The 18,385-nt window shown below is 49.7% G+C and overlaps 2 protein-coding genes across 2 annotated transcripts; both read right to left on the reverse strand.

The window, feature by feature from the left end:
- Positions 1 to 3,785: 3,785 nt before the first annotated feature.
- Positions 3,786 to 11,135, reverse strand: ACADS (acyl-CoA dehydrogenase short chain). Its single transcript, XM_030958580.1, has 10 exons — positions 11,053 to 11,135; positions 10,585 to 10,745; positions 8,954 to 9,103; positions 8,695 to 8,806; positions 8,164 to 8,315; positions 7,717 to 7,887; positions 6,388 to 6,525; positions 6,093 to 6,188; positions 5,723 to 5,779; positions 3,786 to 5,096 (listed from the first exon to the last, which is right to left on the reverse strand). The coding sequence occupies exons 1-10, from the start codon at positions 11,105 to 11,107 to the stop codon at positions 4,944 to 4,946; spliced, it is 1,245 nt and encodes a 414-aa protein (XP_030814440.1). The 5' UTR covers positions 11,108 to 11,135; the 3' UTR covers positions 3,786 to 4,943.
- A 102-nt stretch (positions 11,136 to 11,237) lies between these two features.
- UNC119B (unc-119 lipid binding chaperone B) lies at positions 11,238 to 17,945 on the reverse strand. Its single transcript, XM_030959076.1, has 5 exons — positions 17,726 to 17,945; positions 17,142 to 17,255; positions 16,529 to 16,640; positions 16,152 to 16,324; positions 11,238 to 15,292 (listed from the first exon to the last, which is right to left on the reverse strand). The coding sequence occupies exons 1-5, from the start codon at positions 17,943 to 17,945 to the stop codon at positions 15,180 to 15,182; spliced, it is 732 nt and encodes a 243-aa protein (XP_030814936.1). The 3' UTR covers positions 11,238 to 15,179.
- Between the last annotated feature and the right edge of the window lie 440 nt (positions 17,946 to 18,385).

Here is an 18,385-nt window from a genome sequence, read left to right on the forward strand (position 1 = left end):
TTTTTTTGTATTTTTTGCATTTTGTTTCATTAGTGTGCTGTATTTTTCCATGCCCCTGCCCCTCAAAGAAAAAAAAAAGAAAAAAGAAAAACTGTCCTTTACTGTTGTGACTGGTTGGAATTTGTGAGTTGACTGCTTTCTACCTCTAGCCTGTTCAAATGTGGATTTTATTCTTTCTTCTTTAAAACCAGCAGTTCCAGTTGTTATTTTATTGACTGAAAGGTTTCCCTGAGGTAACTAAACTTTCTTCCTTTCAAGTACTGTGCCAAGTGGGGTTTGGGGAGCTCTCCTGAGAGCTCCCAGCTCTTGTTAGGTGACAGATGCTGGGAAATGTCAGTCCGTGGGAGGAGGAGAAATGTTGGAGACTGACTCTGAGCACTGAGGTGACTTTGGGACTGGTTTTGTTCCAGGTAAGGGAGGGGTTGGTCAAACACCTGAAGCTCTCAGCACTGTCGGGTGGTACAAGAAGAGCCATATTGGACATGGCAGGAATTGTCCAGGCACGTGTGCTGTGTCATTAATGAACCCCTTCCTCTGTTCTCAGGCAGGTCTGGCACGGGTGGCAGAGGGCCTGATGCCTCTGAGCTGGCTGGGATGCACCTCCAGGACAGCAGGAATGGCCCAGGATAAACAGTAAGAAACAGCTCAGCCTTTGCTGGGGGGGCAGGGGTGCAAAGGTGTGGCAGGGGGGACGTTGGGACTTTGTGTCACACACACCCCCTGAGTTTTCTTTCCCTTAGCTGAAAGCATTCCCTCCACCATGTGCCTGCAGTGCTCATCCTCAGGTAACTGTCACTTTTTAATGAAATTAATAGTTCTTCACTGAGAATCTGCTTTTTCTGTTTGTCCCAGAATTGCTGGGGACAGTAGAAAGGCATCAGTTTTGAGCTATACCTCAAACATGAGGTGTATAAAATACTGAGGTGGGTATTCAAATAAAAAAGGCTTTTTTGGTGGCTTTTGTTTTGCTGAGAGGTTCCAAGCAGTGCAATACAATACAGATCCACTTCTCTGCAGCTTTACCTGCCCAGCCTTTGCACCTACCTGACAACTGTGCACAGCTCAGGCACCATCAGCTTCACACCAGTTCCCTCCTTTGGGATTATTTCTTTGGAATTCCTCTGGAATTAAAATACAAGGTCTTTCTCTGTTTTGCAGCAGCATTTTTAGGCCATGCCTGCTAAATGTCAATTTCTACCCTTAGGAGAAGCATTCTGGAGAAAGTTCTAGAAGTGCTAATTGATAAATACTTAATGAGAATTAATTTCACTTTCCCAAAAAAGCCTGATCTTCCTTGTTAAGCTCTCTTGCCTCCCTGTGCTCTGTGCCACTCCCCTGCACCAGGAGTGAGCTGTTACTGAGCCCTCTGTCCTGCCCAGGTGAGCACCCACTGCAGTGGACGGGGTTTGCCACCCCTTCAGACAGCAGGAGAAGGATTTTGGCACTTGGCAGAGTTTCACTGAAGTTTAACTGTTCTAAGCAAAAGTGCTTCCCCAGAGCTTTAAGTTAAAGCTGCAAAGCTTTGTCCCTCAGCTCTCCCTCCTCAAACCATTTGGGGGGGTCAGAAATGGATCCTACCTGGCTGCCCAGCTGTGGGCCCTCCCTGCACAGATGGACCTTTGGGCCTTGTCTTTCCAGGCTGATGTGTCTGCTCTGCTTGAGGATCAAGCTGCACAGGAGGCTTTGGGTCCTCTGGATTTTGGGAGGCTGTGCAGGACCTGAGTTCCTGTCCCTGTTGGGTCTGGTACAGTTGCTGATGCCTTCTTTGTTGAACTAGACACAAAGTCCTGCAGTGAGACTGCCCCGCTGCCTGCCCCTTCTTCTGGAAATTTGTCCAAAATAACTATTTTAATAATTGATTAATAGAAATCTTCTTGCAAGAGGTAAAATGCTGGCCAAAAAGTGATAGACCAGGGCGTGCTCACAGCACAGTTGTCAGGACATGGACCAGAACTGTAGTGTACAAATCTGCTGACAGGTCTGGTTCTCTGCTGCATCTTTGAGAACAGTCAGCTTAGAAATGGTACTGTTTGTATGCTGGTATTTCCCTAAGGTCAGACTCCACCTTACAAACACGATGAGTTCCAAAATTTGAATTTGGAATTAGTTTTTTCATTCAAGTTTCAGCACTGTCACATTTTTTTATCACTATTCCACATCTTCATTCTATTTTTTTCCAGGCACTTTTTGCTTTTTTACTTCAGGATGTCTTTCAAATATACTATTTTGCATCTTTTTCCAAAGTCCAACATAACATGAATGTGTGGCTGTTGCCAGGTCTGTGTTGACAGTGAGGGCTCTCAACTTAGGTGAAACAAAGATCTAAATTAAAATCAGAATAAATTTGTCCTTTTTTCAGAACAGCTCATCTCCCTTTAGTCTGTAGGGAACTCGTGAGGAAGAGTCTGAGCTACATGGTATAAAAGCTGTCAGGTCTAGGGTGTGGTAGGAAGTAACTCTTGGTTACTGTAACTGTTTTCTAAGAAAGGATTCTAGTTCAGGCTCCACCTGCTTCATGCCTCATAAGCAGTTTCATGTACTCTTAGAGCATTGTGGGGCAAAACCACAAAGTCCTTCAGAGGTGTAGCTTTTGTTCTTGAAAAGTGACTTATCTCCTTCCCCACTTGTTTCTAATTTATGTATAACCTGATTTTCCCAGCTTTGCAGTGTTGGCTGAGTTTGTCACTTGAAAGTTGTGGCTTCATGTGTGAACAGACCCATTTTCTCCAAGGAGAGCCTGGCCCTGCCCACACCTGGCTTTGTCTGAGGGTGGCTTGCTAAGAGCTGCTGATTTAATGCCACCAAACTCGTTTGTGTTTTGCTCTTTCAGCAGTTCCTCTGCAACAGCCCTGAGGAGCAGACACACTCATCAGACAAAGTTCTCTCAGCCAGCAGCAGTGAGAAGTAAGCTTGAAGTGTCCTGCTCTGAGCAAAGCCATTGCCTTTTTCTGGGAGCTCCTTTGTGTGTTACCCTGCTGTTTTATCCCCAGAGCAGTGCAGTGTCACAGGGCACTGAGCTCTCGCTGAACCTGTGGCAGCAGGGAGAAACTTTCAGAAAGCTTTTGTTTGAAAGCTTTTGCACACTTTTTTTTTTTTTCTACCTCAAGGTTGTAGATTCTGTCTCCTCTGTCAGCTGAGGGTCACAGCCATTCTGCTCTGGAGAGAAGCTGCAGCAAATTAGAGCTGGTAATGAGGGAGGCTGAGGGTGTAGAGGGGCAGTCAGCAAGCACCTGGGCTGGCAGAGTGTGACTGACTCTGCTGGCTCACTGGGGATTCAGCTGGAGCACAGCATAACAGGAACTCTGCACTGCTGAAGTCCTCATATCCCTGCAGCTCCTGTTCTACCTGAGTGGCTGCAAGGAGAAGTTAGTGTAAAATATTATCCCACATCTTCAGGTACCATCACTGAAGTGAGCCTGCGGCAATCAAAGAGGTGATAGAGGCTGAAATCAAACTTCATCCAGAGAAGAAACCCTCCATAATGTACAGCACGTTCAAGATGACTGGAATAATTTTCCAGTAGGAATGCTCCTGTTGAATGCACTACCTGGCTAGTTCTGTCAATCCTTATGCAAGTAGAACAAGGAGAACTGAGCACTTGAGGCTCTTGCCCCAACACGCTGTTGCCCTCCAGCGCCCTGCCCAGGGATGACTGACATCACTGAGAACTGGTCTCACTGGTGCATGCAGGCCCTACTGGTTTCTGCTCCTGCGTCTTGGGACTGGAAGAAATTATTCTAAATTAATTCACATCTGCATTTAAAAAAAAGGTTAGGGAGTGGTGATCCTTTAAAATCAGGTTTTATTTGTCTTCTCTGCTCTCTCGTGTAACAGAATCCTGCTCTTCTTCTCTGCACACAAGTTGAAATAAATGGCACCACAGGAAAATAACCATTTCCCTCTAGTGTACTTGTTTGGACAAGGAGGCAGACTGGACCATGCAGGCTCTAGTCTTAATCCTCTCCCTCTTCTCCTGAGTTTAGAGCTTTTCCTTTGGCTGTTGATGCTCCTAATGTCTTTCCAATGATCACTGATTGAGGATGTGCTAAAACTGCTAAAACTTCCTGGTGAGCTTTGTGTGTCATCTCTTCATTTCCTCGTTGCCCAAAACATGTCAAGATTAAAAGCTGTTACTGCCCTATCAGGCACTTCCTTTCCTGCTGCTATTGCAGAAGCAGATTTGGGAGCAGAGGGGGTGTTTGTTTGTTTTGGTTTTTTTAAAAAGTAGTCCTAGGCACTGCAGCTTTGCTGTCCTTTGCTTCTATCCCTACATCCCAGAGCAGCTGAGTGAGCAGGTGCTGGGCCCTGCTGGCCCAGATCGAGGAATTCTTTTTGTCTTCAAATTTATGCAGACAGCAACTACAGTCTCTGCTCAGATTCCTCTGTGTGTGGGTTGTCCCTGTCCTCCTGTCTGGCTCCTCTCCTGCTGGAAATGAGAAGGGCCCTGCTGCAGGGATTACCTCAGCCCAAGCTGTCTCATTAGGAGCTCACACACAGCTGCAGCCCACACCTGAACTCCGCTAAGTCTGGTCTGCAGCCTGAAGCAGGGCACAGGGGTCACAGCTCCCAGTATCTCTGACTCTGGCACTGGTTATCCAGTGCCATGTAGTGATAAATTCAGCAAAACAGGCACTGGCTGGCAAGTGCTGTCATTTTCCCACTACCAAGCCATTCCAACAGTCCCATTTAGCAAAAGCCCCAGGCTGCCCTATGAGCACAGGCTGCCTCCTCCCTCCTGCACTCACAGCCAACACTTACAAACCTCAGTCCAGCCTCAGTGTGCCATACTTTGTCCAAAGAAGAATCAGCACATTTTAACTAGAGGGTCAGGTACTCATTGGTGAGGAAAACCTCCATCAATAGCCTCATTCAAGAGGGTCAAACTCCATCACTGTGCACCATTACAATGCACTTGGGGCAGTGTGCTGCTCCAGGCAGCTTCCTCAGCCTCGGTAGGCCTTCAGCAGCTGGCCTGCAATCACCAGTCTCTGGATCTCACTGGTCCCCTCGTAGATCTCGGTGATCCGAGCGTCGCGGTAGTGCCGCTCCGCCGGCATCTCTGTCACATAGCCCATCCCACCCAGGATCTGGATAGCCTGAAACAAAGGCAGCAGCTTAGAAACAAAGTGGGGTCAAGAAATCTTTTCTACAGAATGCACACACACAGAAACTGCCATTTTGAGAGGAATTGAGCCCACTGCAGGCATAATGGGGAGGGTGGGACACATGGGGATGACTTCAGCTCATTTGTGATGGTAGGAATACCCAGGATTGATCTGGGTAAGAACAATATGGATATTCCAGATGGGCAGTTCATTGCTTCAGAGGTATCTGTTAGAACATGAATCACTAAGATGCTTTTATGAAAGAGAGGGGACACTAAACCAAGGAACAGAGGATCTCATCCAGGTGCAGTGGTGATGATTAGTGGCCCTAGGCTCTTCCCCACATTACTGTTCCTTAAAACTGCCACTGCCCTGGACAGCAGCAGGCACAGGCCACTTTAATAATACAGCTGCCACAGGCCAGTATAAACCCCTGCCATCCTCCTACTTCCCCACAACCTGTGAAGATGGTTGCACTAAACGGCTTCAGCCATAGAATTGGTTGGTGTGTTTCAAATATAAATTAGTAAATTCCATCCCACCTTCCCAAAGCACTTGTGAGACATCCAAAGTCCCTTCCCACATGACATATGTCAGAATTGTCAATTGACAGTTACCTGATGAGCAATGGCCGTTGCAGCTTCTGATGCAGCCAGTTTGGCCATTGCCGCTTCCTTTGGGGAAGGAAAACATCACTGAGAGTGCAGCTGTCACAAAAAGGAATCCCTCACCTGCACAAGGAGCTTCAACACTCACAGAGCAGCTGTGCAGAGAGACAGGCCTGATGATGGTGCCAGCTGAGAGCAGCCACCCCTCGCCCCTTGGTTACAGCCAGTGTTGAGCTTGGGGGGCTGCCCAAGGGTGGGGAGCAGGCCCAGGACCTGCTGGGGGTTACACCCCAGCAGTGCTGAGCACAGCAATGCTCTATGGAGTGGGGCTCCCTGGACCTGTCCTGTGGCTGCTGGACAAAAGCAGGGCTGGAAATACCTTAGTGAAGGGTTTTCCATTGTCCTTCAGCATAGCAGCTCTCCAGGTCAGCAGGCGTGCACCCTCCAAGGCCACAGCCATGTCTGCCAGCTTGAACTGCAACAACAAACAGTGCCTTTGGTCCAGGGCCTCTGCCTGCACAAGGGGACAGCTGAATTCTTCCACCCTTGGGGCTATCTAAGGAAAAGGAGCCTCTGTCCCAACAATTAGTTTTAATAGCATCTGAAAACAGAACTATTACTCTGTTTACCCCACCCACACGGACTTTCCACCAGCCCCTGTGCCCTGCTCGTACCTGCACTGCCTGAAGCTTTGTGATGGGTGACCCAAAGGCCATTCTCTTCTCAGCATAATCCACAGCACAGTCCAGAGCTGCCTGTGCTATTCCAAGTGCCTGTGAGGCAATACCAATCCTTCCTCCATCCAGAGTTTGCTGAAAAAGATAGGAAATACATGTAATACATGTATTCTTGCTTGAGCAAGAATAGTACACACACATTTCTGATGTTGCTGAAAAGCTGCTGTAGCCTTAAAATCCTATGGTCAGAGACCTCCTTGATTCACAGTTATGCAGGAATAGAGAGCTGTAACAAGCACTGCTCCTAGAGAGAGAAGGCAGGAGTTCAACAATAAAGGAGAAAGGAGAGGGATTGCTTATTAGCTGGGAGAGAAACAGAGGGAGCAAAATAAGGGAAGCAGCATAACAAGGATCTGCTCTGGAAGGGGCTGGAAAGAACTCCTCAGGCACACCCAATGCACTCTGCAACTGATTTTACTTTGGAAATCTGGTCAGTTTTCCTTTTTTACCCTCATCATTTGGACACACACGGGAAAGAATTTTTCAAACTCGTTGGTGAACCCAGTCAATGACCTGACTTAGCTCAAACACCTACTCTGCCCCTCTGTCCACAGGAAGAAATTGCAGCACAGGGAGAAAAGGGTTTATCCTCTCAACCCTAGGCTGAAGGTCTTCAAAAGAACCTGTCAGTCACCAGCCACTTTTAGTTCTGGACATAATGGAATGGGCTCTGCTCCAGGGAGCTCAACCCAAAATGTCAGGCCAACAAAGGGTGCTGTGCCCCTCCAGAGAGAGCAATGACCACTCTTAAAGGACAGTGCAGGAAACAAATCTGTTCCCAGCTGCCTCGCTCCTCCTCAGAAGTCACATGCATACCATAACTCAGCTGTCATTCACCTTTAGACACTCTGCAGAAGTTGTCACGAGCCTCCAGGACAACTTTCCTCTGCCACAGTACTTGCATGGGGAAATGTCATGTTTTCCCTTTATCTATGGGTACAACTGGAGGAACAGAGGATTGGGAAGGAAGAAAAATTAAAATATACTGCCCCTATTGACACTGCACCTCAGTGGTATCAACATTGCTCCAGCTGAGAACTGCCACAATAAAAGTGCTATCAAAGACCTGCGTAAATTAAACATTCATCAAGCTCTGGGAATGATTCTTCCCATGTTGGCAAGAAGGGTCAACAGCTTAACATGACACAGAACAGCTTATGCAAGCAGTCCTCCCTGAAGTGACTGCCTATGGAAATGGTTTACAAAACAGCAAGCTTGGGACCTACAGCTGTACACCCCCAGAGCTGCACCCCATCCCTCTCTTACCATGGCAATTTTGAAGCCCATTCCTGGCTGCCCCAGGAGGTTTGCCTTGGGTATCCGGCAGTCCTCAAATATCAGGTTAGCAGTGGAAGAGGCTCGGATTCCCAGTTTGTCTTCTTTCTTCCCCAGTGACAGCCCAGCTGCTGGCATGGGAACCAGGAATGCACTAATGCCCTACAAGGAGACCCAAACTCTTAGCAATGGTGTCTTCTTACCTTCCCACTTCCTTGGCTGTCAACAGGCTCCCTCCATTTTACATAAAAGCCACATGTCCAGGTAACCAGGAGGAGGGAGAGGAGAGCTGAGACAGAACAAAACCAGCGCGCATCAGCCCCTCCTCTGGTCAATGCCTGCATGGCTCTAAAAACAGAATCCCAGCCCTGGCAAAGTGCTTCTCCACAACTCCTTCACTCCCAACCCCTTTTTCCTGACTGATACAAACTATCTCACCTTGTGCTTCAGGGATTTATCCGTAGTAGCAAACACCACTGTGGCCGAGGCGTCCCAGGCGTTGGTGATCCAGGCCTTAGTACCGTTCAGAACCCACTCGTCCCCATCCAGGCGTGCCACAGTGGAGGCTGCACCTGCATCGCTGCCATTTCCTGAGTGAAGCAGCAGCAAACAAACCTCAGGTGATTGGTGACACACTGGGGGAAAACCCACCCCCCACCTGCACTCCATCAGCTCACAGCACCTCTTGAACTGTGGCAGTGTCACTACTGTCCCTCCCACAGAACAGGGAAAGGCCCACGTGTGCAAGATGTGTCCAGAGCTCTGCTCACACAGAATGAGTATTTTCAGCAGGGACCACAGGATGGCAGTTCATGCCTTGGGTATCGAGACTCCACTCACACAGAACTGCTGTAAACCACCCTTCCACAAACTGTTCCAGTTTCAAAGACCTAAAGCCCATCCTAGACCTGATCAAGGAAAGAAGCTACACCACGTCCTTTGCAACAGGGATGGTAACAGTTACATCACCTGGTTCACTGAGGGCAAAACATCCAATTTTCTCTCCACTGGTGAAGGGAGCAATCCACTGGTGCTTCTGCTCTTCAGAGCCAAACTTGAGTATTGGCCCTAAATACAGGGACTTTAAGAATTTAGTGCTGTTAGTGCCTCTTGAAGATACAACCAATGAGTAGCTCTCTAATGTGCTCTCCAACACAGCAGAGAACCCAGCACAGGAACAGATCCCCTTCTCCCACACAGCCCTGCGCCACGCCAGCCTCACACTCACGTTATTGACGCTGACGATGACGCCGGTGGAGGCGCAGCCCCTGCTGATCTCCTCCACAGCGATGGAATAGGCCAGGTAGTCGAGGCCTGCTCCTTTGTACTTCTCTGGCACGTCCATGGCCAGCAGCCCCAAGGCACCCATCTTCTTTACCTGCACATGGGAATGGACAGGTGCCATCCTTTGCAGCACCAGTGTGCCAGCAAATACAGACACACGGAGAGCAACACACGGCATGAGAGGGCTACACCAGAGGAAAAGGTGCACACAACTCCTGGTGAAATGGGAATCTCAACAAACTGCTAAGTGTCCCCAGATCCCAGTGACTTCAGCAGGAGCTGTACACAGTCACTGCTGTTTAGGGTCTTGCTTGTTTAAAGAGCTTTCTTCAGTACTGGGAAGGGGGGAGCCTTCTGAAGGTGAAATATGGAGACAGAACTCCACCAGCACTTCCTCAGCCTCCCACCAAAGCTCTACCCTTGCATGTCTCCTGCCAGCAGAAATGGGAAATCTAGCTGATAAAAATCATCAGAACTTTACCTTTGAGTCTGCTGAGCTTCAGCCTAGGACTGCACAAAGGAAGAATTTTACAGAATGAATGACTGCAGAAAACAGTGGTGCAAGGTGATTTTTTTCATTCCCAGTAAAGCCAGATCTTGCTTCCCAGAGAATTTTTTGTTAGTTACATTGCAAGCAATCCACCCCAAGTTCCCCAGCTAGACCCCTTGCTTTGCAACCATAAGTCTCTGCTTGCTTTTAGAGGAACCAGGGAGAATTTTCAGAGCCATGATTTCCCTCCTATGTGGGCACCCAAAACACCAATCCTCCACATCAAATACAGAAGATGAACAAGACAGCCACTGATTCTATGTATGTTGCTTCATCTTATTAAACACTTGTTTGCATCTTGAATTTTCCCCCACACATTCAAGTCAAAAGATTCAGAATCAAATGTAAAATTCTTAGATGAGAACAGTAAGGAGTGAAGTTATTTTCTTCCTTAGGGTAAGAGTGACTTTCCTGGCTACCATCCTTACACCTTAATAGAAAAAGGAATGTGACAAAACTCTCATGCCTCTGACAGTGTTTGCCTGGAGTCTCTTGGCTAATGTTAAGTCTCTTGGCTAACAGGATCTATTTGGATGGAACTTTGTATTTCATTGCTTAACATGCACACTGGTGTGTCTTTCCACATGAAAAATCACTAGTCTGGCTGATATTTTGATTTATTCACAGCCTCAGAGATTGAGTAGCATGTACCTCCTGATCGCTTTTTTCCACCATCTGAAATGCATTCATGCCATCTATGATTCCTCACCATAAACCATTAGTGCAGTCTACAAAAGTATTTGTTAATTTTATAAATCAGTTTTATAATTTCTTATTACAACCCACAGATAAGCTGGTAAGAGAACTAAAAACTCAGTGGTGCTAAAGTCAGATACAGAGAAACACAAATAAAAGTAACAAGCTTAAAATGCCCTGTGGGAATTACAACGTCCACATTCAGAGCAACCAGTTGGTCTAAGCTTCAATTTTCTGCTAAGCCGGAGCTTCTGTCTCAGCCGCAGTGGTGCTGCCCCACAGCACCAGGAAAGGGGTCTCTGGCTGTGCCTTCCCAACCCTGCACCCACCTGCTCGGCCGGGAAGCGATGCTCCTTGTCCAGCTGCGCTGCCAGCGGCATCAGCTCCTTCTCTGCGAAGTCCCGGACCGTCTGCCGCAGCATCTGGTGTGTCTCGGGCAGCTCCGCGCTCTGGTACACGGTGTGCAGCCGGCGGCACCGCAAGGCCAGCGCTGGAAGCGGGGAGGGGACTCAGCGCCGCCGCCGCCCTTCACACCGGCCCGGGGGTGGGCGCCGGCCCGTGAGCGGCTCTGAGGATCCCCCGACCCCGGGCCGCCTTCTCGCGGCCCCGCGGCCTCAGCTGCGGCCCGGCTGAAGGGCGGCGCCACTCCCGCGCCTGAGGGGACTCGCTCAGGCAGGCCCTGAAGGGCACCGGGACGCCACCTCCCGCGCGGGCCGCGGCCCCTTCCCGCCCCTCCCGGGTGCCCCGCAGCCCCCCCGAGCAGCCGCAGCAGAGGGAAGCCGCTCCGCCGCCCTCACCCCGGGGCGCTCCGCCGCAGCGGGACACGACCGCCGCCATCGCCGCCGCCGCCATGGCTGCGCCTGAGGGAGCGCGGGCCCGGCGCGCACGCGCCGCCCCCTGGCGGGCGGCCCCTCCCGCCCCGCCCCCGCCGGGCCCCGCGCCGGAACAGGAGAGGGAAGGGCGGGAAGGAAAGGGAAGGAAAGGGAAGGAAAGGGAAGGAAAGGGAAGGAAGGTCCTTTATTCCGACTGCTGGTGACAAAACCACGCGTGTACAAATACAGCGGCACCAGGACAGCCCCGCGGCGCTGCCAAGGCCACGGGAGCAGGGTCCGAAGGGGACAGCACAGAGGAGTCCATGCGCCAGCAGCCCCAAGGCCACACAGTGAGAGATAAATACGGGTCCTGTAACAGCACTGGGATCCAGGCGGGAAGAGAGGGCGTTTGCTGGTGTTCATTGTCCTGCTGCTGCTGAAGAGGAAGAGGTGCTGACTCCAGCAGGCTGCCATCACTCAGCCTTGTCCTCGGCAAGGACAGGAGACGCAGTGTTTGTGTCCGAGGGTCACACCCCACAGCGAGCCAGGCTCCGGGGTAGCACGAAGTAGCTCCATGTCACAGGACAGCAGGGCAGAAGACTGGGAAACAGCTGAAGATGATGTGATGAAACACAGAGCTGAGAAGTAGAGTTGCTACATTTGGACCTTACTGCTTCACGACCACCTTCCTCCTTCATTTCTGACTACTAAGCACTTGTTTTATTCCTCCTGAACCCTCAGATAATGGAATAAGCATCCCCAAGCACCAGAGAAGAGGCTGCTGCTCCTCTGCAACAAGAAACATTGAAAATCCTCAAGTACACGTACAAGACATTTCCTACCAAAAACAGAGGACAAGGACAGAAGTACCCAGTCCATACAACAAGAATTGACCTTCCTCCACAAGGTGCAGTATGTATTCCACACTCAAGGCATGAAAATAGCTCTCCAGGAAGTTTGCTGGCATGGATCCAAAGCCCCTGCCTCAAAAATGTGAAAAAGAGGTCCTGGTAATAAAGGAAAAATACTGGAAAAAACATACTATGAGTCTGTGGGTTTGGTCCCTTTCTTTTTGAAGTTTTGAGCCAAACTCAGTATGGTCCCAACTTTTTTCTTTTTCCAACTCAGTACAAAACCTGAGAGAAGTAGCCTTTGATACCTTTTTCCTTGCTCAAACTCCAACTAACACTGAAAGCATCTCCTTTGCCAGCAGCACCAGGTTACAACTGACCATTCACCTGTCAAGGATGTGATCCCAGTGGAATTTCTTCCAAGCTCACTGGCATAAGTAGCTTTGACCCATCATTAAAACACCAGAGCACACACTCCAGAAGGAAGCTGGTCTGCTAAACCATGTTTACCAAAGAAATCATCCCTGCCACAAGGAAAAGAGGCTTTATAGAAAGTACCTAAGAGAAAAGGAATCCTAGGAAAGCTCCTAAAGTGGGGACAGGAGTTTGGAAATCCCTGACTTTCTGGATTACAATCAACTTTTTCAGTGCTGGGTTGCCCTCTTGTAGGGACTTTCTTTTTCCTGCAGCATGCTTTTAGGGCAAAGACCTTCTGATTTGGCAAAGCAAACACACTTGGCTAAAAACCGCAGGGTGTCCCGGTTTTCCTCCACTTCTCCCTTTTATTGCTGAATAGCCAACACATTCACCAGGGTGAACGCAACCGCTTCAGTGCCGTTTCCTCCTCTCTGCTGCTGGCCAAGGACAGGAATTCCCTTTTCCTACCGGGATCAACGCCGGCAGCGCGCTCCCGCCGCCAGCAGATGGCGCGCGCGCGCGGTGCGCGCCCCCATCGCCCCGTGCGCGCTCCCGCCCTGCTGACGAGCCCATCGTCTTTGAGGAACTTTTACAGTGACAAGAGAAACAGATGGGAATCGTCACACTCCTAAGAAAAGCGAGAGGTTGCTTCATGTAGAAAGTGTGATAAAAGTTTAAAGGCACCTGGATTTATACTACATACAAAATTCAGTTCAATATGCTAAAATTTGCCAGGGAATAACGAGTAGGCTCTTCAGACACTATTTCTGAACACTTCAGGATGAAAAGCACACTTCCAGGCAGTTCTGCTTTGTGGTGAGTAACAGAGCAAAGCAAATGCTTCCCACCTCAGAGGCACAGCACAAGGGCTGTGGAAGGTGGTCACTGTAAGAGGCATCTCGAGGTCCACCTCAACAGCAGCTTTAACTAATCCTGAAGATCCTAAACAAGATTGCATTAGTGCCTGTGGAGATGCTGGAGGGGATCGATGGTGGCAGAACAGTTCTTCATCTTTCCATCAGGCAGACCTTGCCCCTCCACATTCCCAAGCTATTTGTTGTGGTTGCTTATGATTAATGCTCCACCCAGAACAGGTCATTTGTTGTGGTTAATCATAATTAAGTATCTTCCTAAGAGCTGGAGATTCATTCATGGCTGCTACCCCACACACTCTCACTGCTTACTCTGATGCCAGCTGATGTTCCACGCCAAAGTTACTTTCACTAATCTGGAAGTAAAGGCAGTGGTTTCCTGTTGCTGTCTCCATTACCAGGCTCTAGGCTCTGATGTCCACCCCACTCAACCCTGCTAAAACACAAACTACACTGAATCCCTCTTAACACAACAGGTAACCATTGAAGAGTTAGGTTTTAACTGTCTCAAAAACAAATGGAAGTAGTATTAGGAAAGGTCTCCAGTCTAGACACACCCTAACTCCCCTAACAAGAGACACAACTGAGCAGCCCAGCATGGGGACAGGAAAAGTACCAGTCTTGAGAGCCAGCAAAACTGGCAAAAAAGGTTCTGATAGCTGAGATTTTGCACAGCTGGGAGCTTGCCCCAGCACAGCTACTGGCAAGACAGAGGTCCTCCTCTTCCCACTGCATGATGCTATCTCCTATTGCCAAATCCCAAACACAGCTGTGGTATCAACCTGGGCAGCATGACTTCCTAATCATAAATAAGCAGCTGAGCAGGCAGAGTAGTGATGGGAACAATGAAAAAGAGAACCATGTACATTCTCACTTTCCAAGGATCCATAACACTGAGTGATCTGACCTGGGAAGCTTTTAGCTACTAATATCTCCGCTGCAACAAAGAAAATGAGCTGGTGCTGCTCACAGCAATTCTGACAGACCAGTCAGGTTTACAAGTACAGACTGAAGCCTAGGAAGCTCTGCTTCCTACTCATTTTTCAAGTGATTTTCTACATCCTCCCTTTTTCCTCTAAGCCTCACTAGAGTGACACCTTCACCCCAGCCAGGCTGACAATGTACTGACCACCTAAAAAGCAATACATTCTGTACCAAGCGCCAAAAATTCCTACAAAGGGAAGAAAGAGAAATGGTAAATGTAGTGAGATTAACTTCAGCTCTAAGGTTGACTCCTGAGCTCCAAAATTCAACAGTTTGCTCACAAAAGCTCGCACAGAAATGCTATCAGAGGTACAGCCCCCCTTTTCCCCTATCTCGTATCTCTAGCGAAATCTCTGGCAAAACAGAGCTTAAATGTTCTTAGGGGCAGCTCAGGCCCCCAGAGGCAGATGGAATATTCCTGCACTGCTTAGAAGCTGAATTAGTCTCTTTCCCATTGGAGAATATTGGGATGCACCCTAAAAACCAGTGTCAGCAATGCCACAAACAAAACCACTGCCACTGAAGAGATGATCTATCCAAATGAACAAAAGATCTGCTCTTCAGGCATTGCTGGCTACTTGAAGGGGTTAAGATTTTCCTGCTAAGAAATAGCTTAACACAAACAATCTGACCTGTTGAAAAAGGATATTCACCCAAGAGGTGAAACATCAGAAGCACTAAAGGTGCAAACTAACTAGAAAGACTAAGAGCAAGAATTGTCTAAGAGTCCTTCTGATCACTGACCTAACCAAGGTTATCAGAAGATAGCCAGGAACAGAGAAGGAGAGGCAGGAAACGCTGAGTCTCAGAGAGAGAGGTGTTGCAGGGAGATTTCCTTTCAGGAGCTGTCGTCTTTGCTTCATGTTCTCAGCCTCATGCACAGAGAAAAAGTTTGTCAAGAAGCCTTGTTGCACGAGACAGCAACTCCAGTCCACTCCTGCACATCTGGAATGGTTAAGGGCATCACAGCATCCAGCAGACAGAATGATTATTGTCCTCCATTGTAAGCATAGTCGGCCTTGTTGTGCATAATCAACTTGTTGTCCACAAAGTAAAAGCTGTCCGAGCGCGTCTCGTACGGGTTCTCCACCATCAGACGGACTGTGAAAGAGAGAGCTCCATTACCTTCAACAGCCACAGTCAGGATAAAAAGGACTCTGCCACTCCACTGGATTTACTAGGCTGATGCTCTGCCCTACCCAAGGAAGAGAAGCAAACTGCTCTTCTGAGCTTACTTCAAAGGCTGCAGCTTGCCCTTCCCCTTCTTCCCATTCACAGGACAAGTGCAGTCAAAAGCAGAGGGGGAATGAAGAAACCTCACTCAAAATAAACTTAGAAACTGCCAGAGCCATGAATGGAGCCAAGCAACCATCACATCTGTAAGCAGAAGGAGCTCGTTTGTGGCACTCCCCACATGTACACAGGTGGGATGAAACCCCTAAACCTTCCCTACAGCCAGGCAGCCCCAGAAGGGCCCCTGTACCTCTGCTCCATCCACCCCCTGAGGTCAAACATACCCTGTGCAATCTGTATTTGCATAGATCTTAGCAGGCTTAAAAACAAACCTCAGGGAAGAACCAGTTCTGTTCCAAAACAGAAGGCTCTAGCCCTAACAAGCAAATGCCAAAAACAGATGGGTGGCTATAAAAAGAACCCTTTCTTTGGTGTTTTGTTTTCTTCTGGGCTACACTACAAGGCATCAGGCATGTCAGCCCAGTGACTCTGATCCGGTCTTCCAGCCTCTGACTTAGCACAGGTTGTCTTAGGCTTTTATTTTCAAAGGAGGAGACTTTGCAGCACAAATCTCTAATTCAGAGAAGACTACACATTGCTAAACTGGGAACCTGTATCTGTTTGTTCCTGTCCCCTCAATCACAACTTCTTTTACAAGTAGAGGGAGAGAATGAGCAGATGCACACACAAACAAAACACCACTCAGTATGGCAAAGAAGGTACTTACTAAGGTCTTCTGAGAGCTGAGGGAATTCATAAATGTGTTCACATGTGTTCCTGCTACTGGGGATGCAGAAGCCAAAATCAAAATCAAAGTTCTTCAGCAAGCGATCTCGGAAGTAATGCCTCTCAATCATTCGGAAGTTTGACACTGGCTTTTCTCCCACTGTGAATTCCACTCTGCATGGAAGAATCAGGAAAAAAACAGCTGTTAGAAAGAAGAGAGCCTTGGGCATGAGGTTACACAAGAGTTCTATACAGAGAGTTTGATATTTGTAGTCTAAGATCGTCTCTCTCAAGTCTTCAACCCAGTTTTGTTATGAACTGTCAAGTAACACTTTGTAAACATCCAATTCTCCCATCCTTCCATAAACTCATACTCACGTTGCACCAACAGTCCGCAGACGGAGAAACGCTGGAGTGAACTGGTACCGAACAAAGCGCCCTGCACTTGCGTCCAGCTCGCTGCTGTCATCCTCATCCTCCTCAGCGTGCTCTAGAAAACACCAGCCTGGAGTTACTCTGCTCACAGTGCACACCTGAGGTGACACTGCCTAGCGAGTGTATCAGGACAAGCTGCCTACTGCTTAGGTACTGAATGTAAACACATTTAATAATTGGTCTGAGACTTATACTGGCAAGAAGTAAAAGAGAAAAGACTTGCTGTGACAGTTGGCCCAGTCGTGGCGGCTCCAGAACTGGAGCCACCCCTCCCCTCAATCTCTCCCCCTCACAACTACCAATCCACATGAACTAATCTCTTTTATAACCAGCCCAAAAAAGGAAAATTGCCAGTCGATAGGTCTCTCCCATCCAACACTAGTCACATTTTTATCACAAGTTTCTCAGCATAGAGGGAATTTAGGAAAAAAGAGAGGAATTTAGTAATCAGGACATATACCAAAGGACCCTTCTGCTTGGTTTGCAGGGGTCGTACATTGCAACCTCTCGGCTCTCTGAGTCTCTCTATCCTCCCTGCAACGTTTGCATGCTGTACCTGAAGCAGACGGCTTGGCAATTTCAAAAAGTACTGTTCCAGTTTCAAGGTCCCGGATCTTAAACCTAGTGAAGTCAATGTTGTAAATGTTGTCCTCAGGTTTGCATAAATAATCTAGAAGAGAGAGAAAAAATATAGTAACGTTTCAAAACACCTGTGACCACTTACCAAATGAATTTCCCTTTTTGTTAGCCGAAGCCCGATAAGATATGTACTGCTCGTTGTTTTGCAGAAGCTTCACGAAAGCAGGACAAAATTAACGTTGTGAGAAACAAAGGCAGGTTAAGTGCCAGGTTGCAGAGCAAGAATGGGATGCGATCGGGACAGAAGAGCTGAGATCAGCAGCGCAGAGGAAAAACAAAAAACCAAAAAGCCTCAAACAAATCAAAACCCACAAACAACACAAAAGCCCCCAAACTTTCTGGAAGTTGTACGGGAGCTGCCGGCGGGCGCACCCCGAGGCGCCGCGTCCCCCGCCGGCAGCTCCGGGCCAGGCCCCGCCGCTCCCCACACCAAAGCCCGGCCCGGCCCCGGCGGCCCGGCCGGCAGAGCCCCCGCCGCTCCGGGGACCGGCCCGCACTCACTCTCCGTCACCCGGCACAGCCCCAGGACGTGCTCGGGCCGGACTGTCTCCAGCGCCAGCAACTCGGACTCGGTCCAGGGCTGCCGTGGCGGCGCATCGGCCGATCCGCGTCGGCCCCGCAGGCGGCTGAGCGGCCCCGCGGAACCCGGCGGCCCCGGCGGCAGCTTCTTGTCCGGCCCCGGCGCCGCCGCCGCCGCCGCCCGCGCCCTGGAGCCGCTCATGGCCGCTGCCAAGATGGCCGCCGCCCGCCTCGGTAGCTATGGGAGCGCGGGGAGGGGCGGGGGCCGTTGCCCGGCAACGCCGCGCCCGAAGCTCAGCAGGGCCCGCCGCGGTCGCGCCCGGATGGGTGACCCGAGAGCCCGGCACGGCCACAGCCGGCGCGGCAGCCGCTCCCCCCGGGGCCGCAGCGCGACACGGCGGCTGGGAAAGCTGAGTTACCTGAGGGAAAAGAACACAAGGAACGAACAAACCCGGTCCCACTCCCGCTGGCCTCGGCCGGCTGCCAGCCCGCGTCCCGCTCCCGCCGCACCGCCCGGCCGTCACCCCTCGCTGGGCTCCCGGCTCTGAAGGCACGGCCTGAGCCCGCAGCGCAGCCGGTGACACAGAGCAGGTGTCCCCCGAGAGCCCCGCTCCGTGCAGGGGACGGTGACGAGCACTTTTC

Source organism: Camarhynchus parvulus, chromosome 15, assembly GCF_901933205.1.
Source record: "Camarhynchus parvulus chromosome 15, STF_HiC, whole genome shotgun sequence".
In the NCBI taxonomy this organism is placed as follows: domain Eukaryota; kingdom Metazoa; phylum Chordata; class Aves; order Passeriformes; family Thraupidae; genus Camarhynchus; species Camarhynchus parvulus.

Excerpts from the sequence above, each read along its gene's own strand:
- ACADS (XM_030958580.1), bottom strand. The coding sequence starts at position 11,107 with ATGGCGGCGGCGGCGATGGCGGCGGTCGTGTCCCGCTGCGGCGGAGCG. Across the intron at positions 9,104-10,584 it reads ATCGCTTCCCGGCCGAGCAG|GTAAAGAAGATGGGTGCCTT; the intron begins GTGGGTGCAGGG and ends TCCCATGTGCAG. Across the intron at positions 7,888-8,163 it reads ATAAATCCCTGAAGCACAAG|GGCATTAGTGCATTCCTGGT; the intron begins GTGAGATAGTTT and ends GTCTCCTTGTAG.
- UNC119B (XM_030959076.1), bottom strand. The coding sequence starts at position 17,945 with ATGAGCGGCTCCAGGGCGCGGGCGGCGGCGGCGGCGGCGCCGGGGCCG. Across the intron at positions 16,641-17,141 it reads TGCCAAGCCGTCTGCTTCAG|AGCACGCTGAGGAGGATGAG; the intron begins GTACAGCATGCA and ends GGTGTTTTCTAG. Across the intron at positions 16,325-16,528 it reads CTGCGGACTGTTGGTGCAAC|AGTGGAATTCACAGTGGGAG; the intron begins GTGAGTATGAGT and ends TCTTCCATGCAG.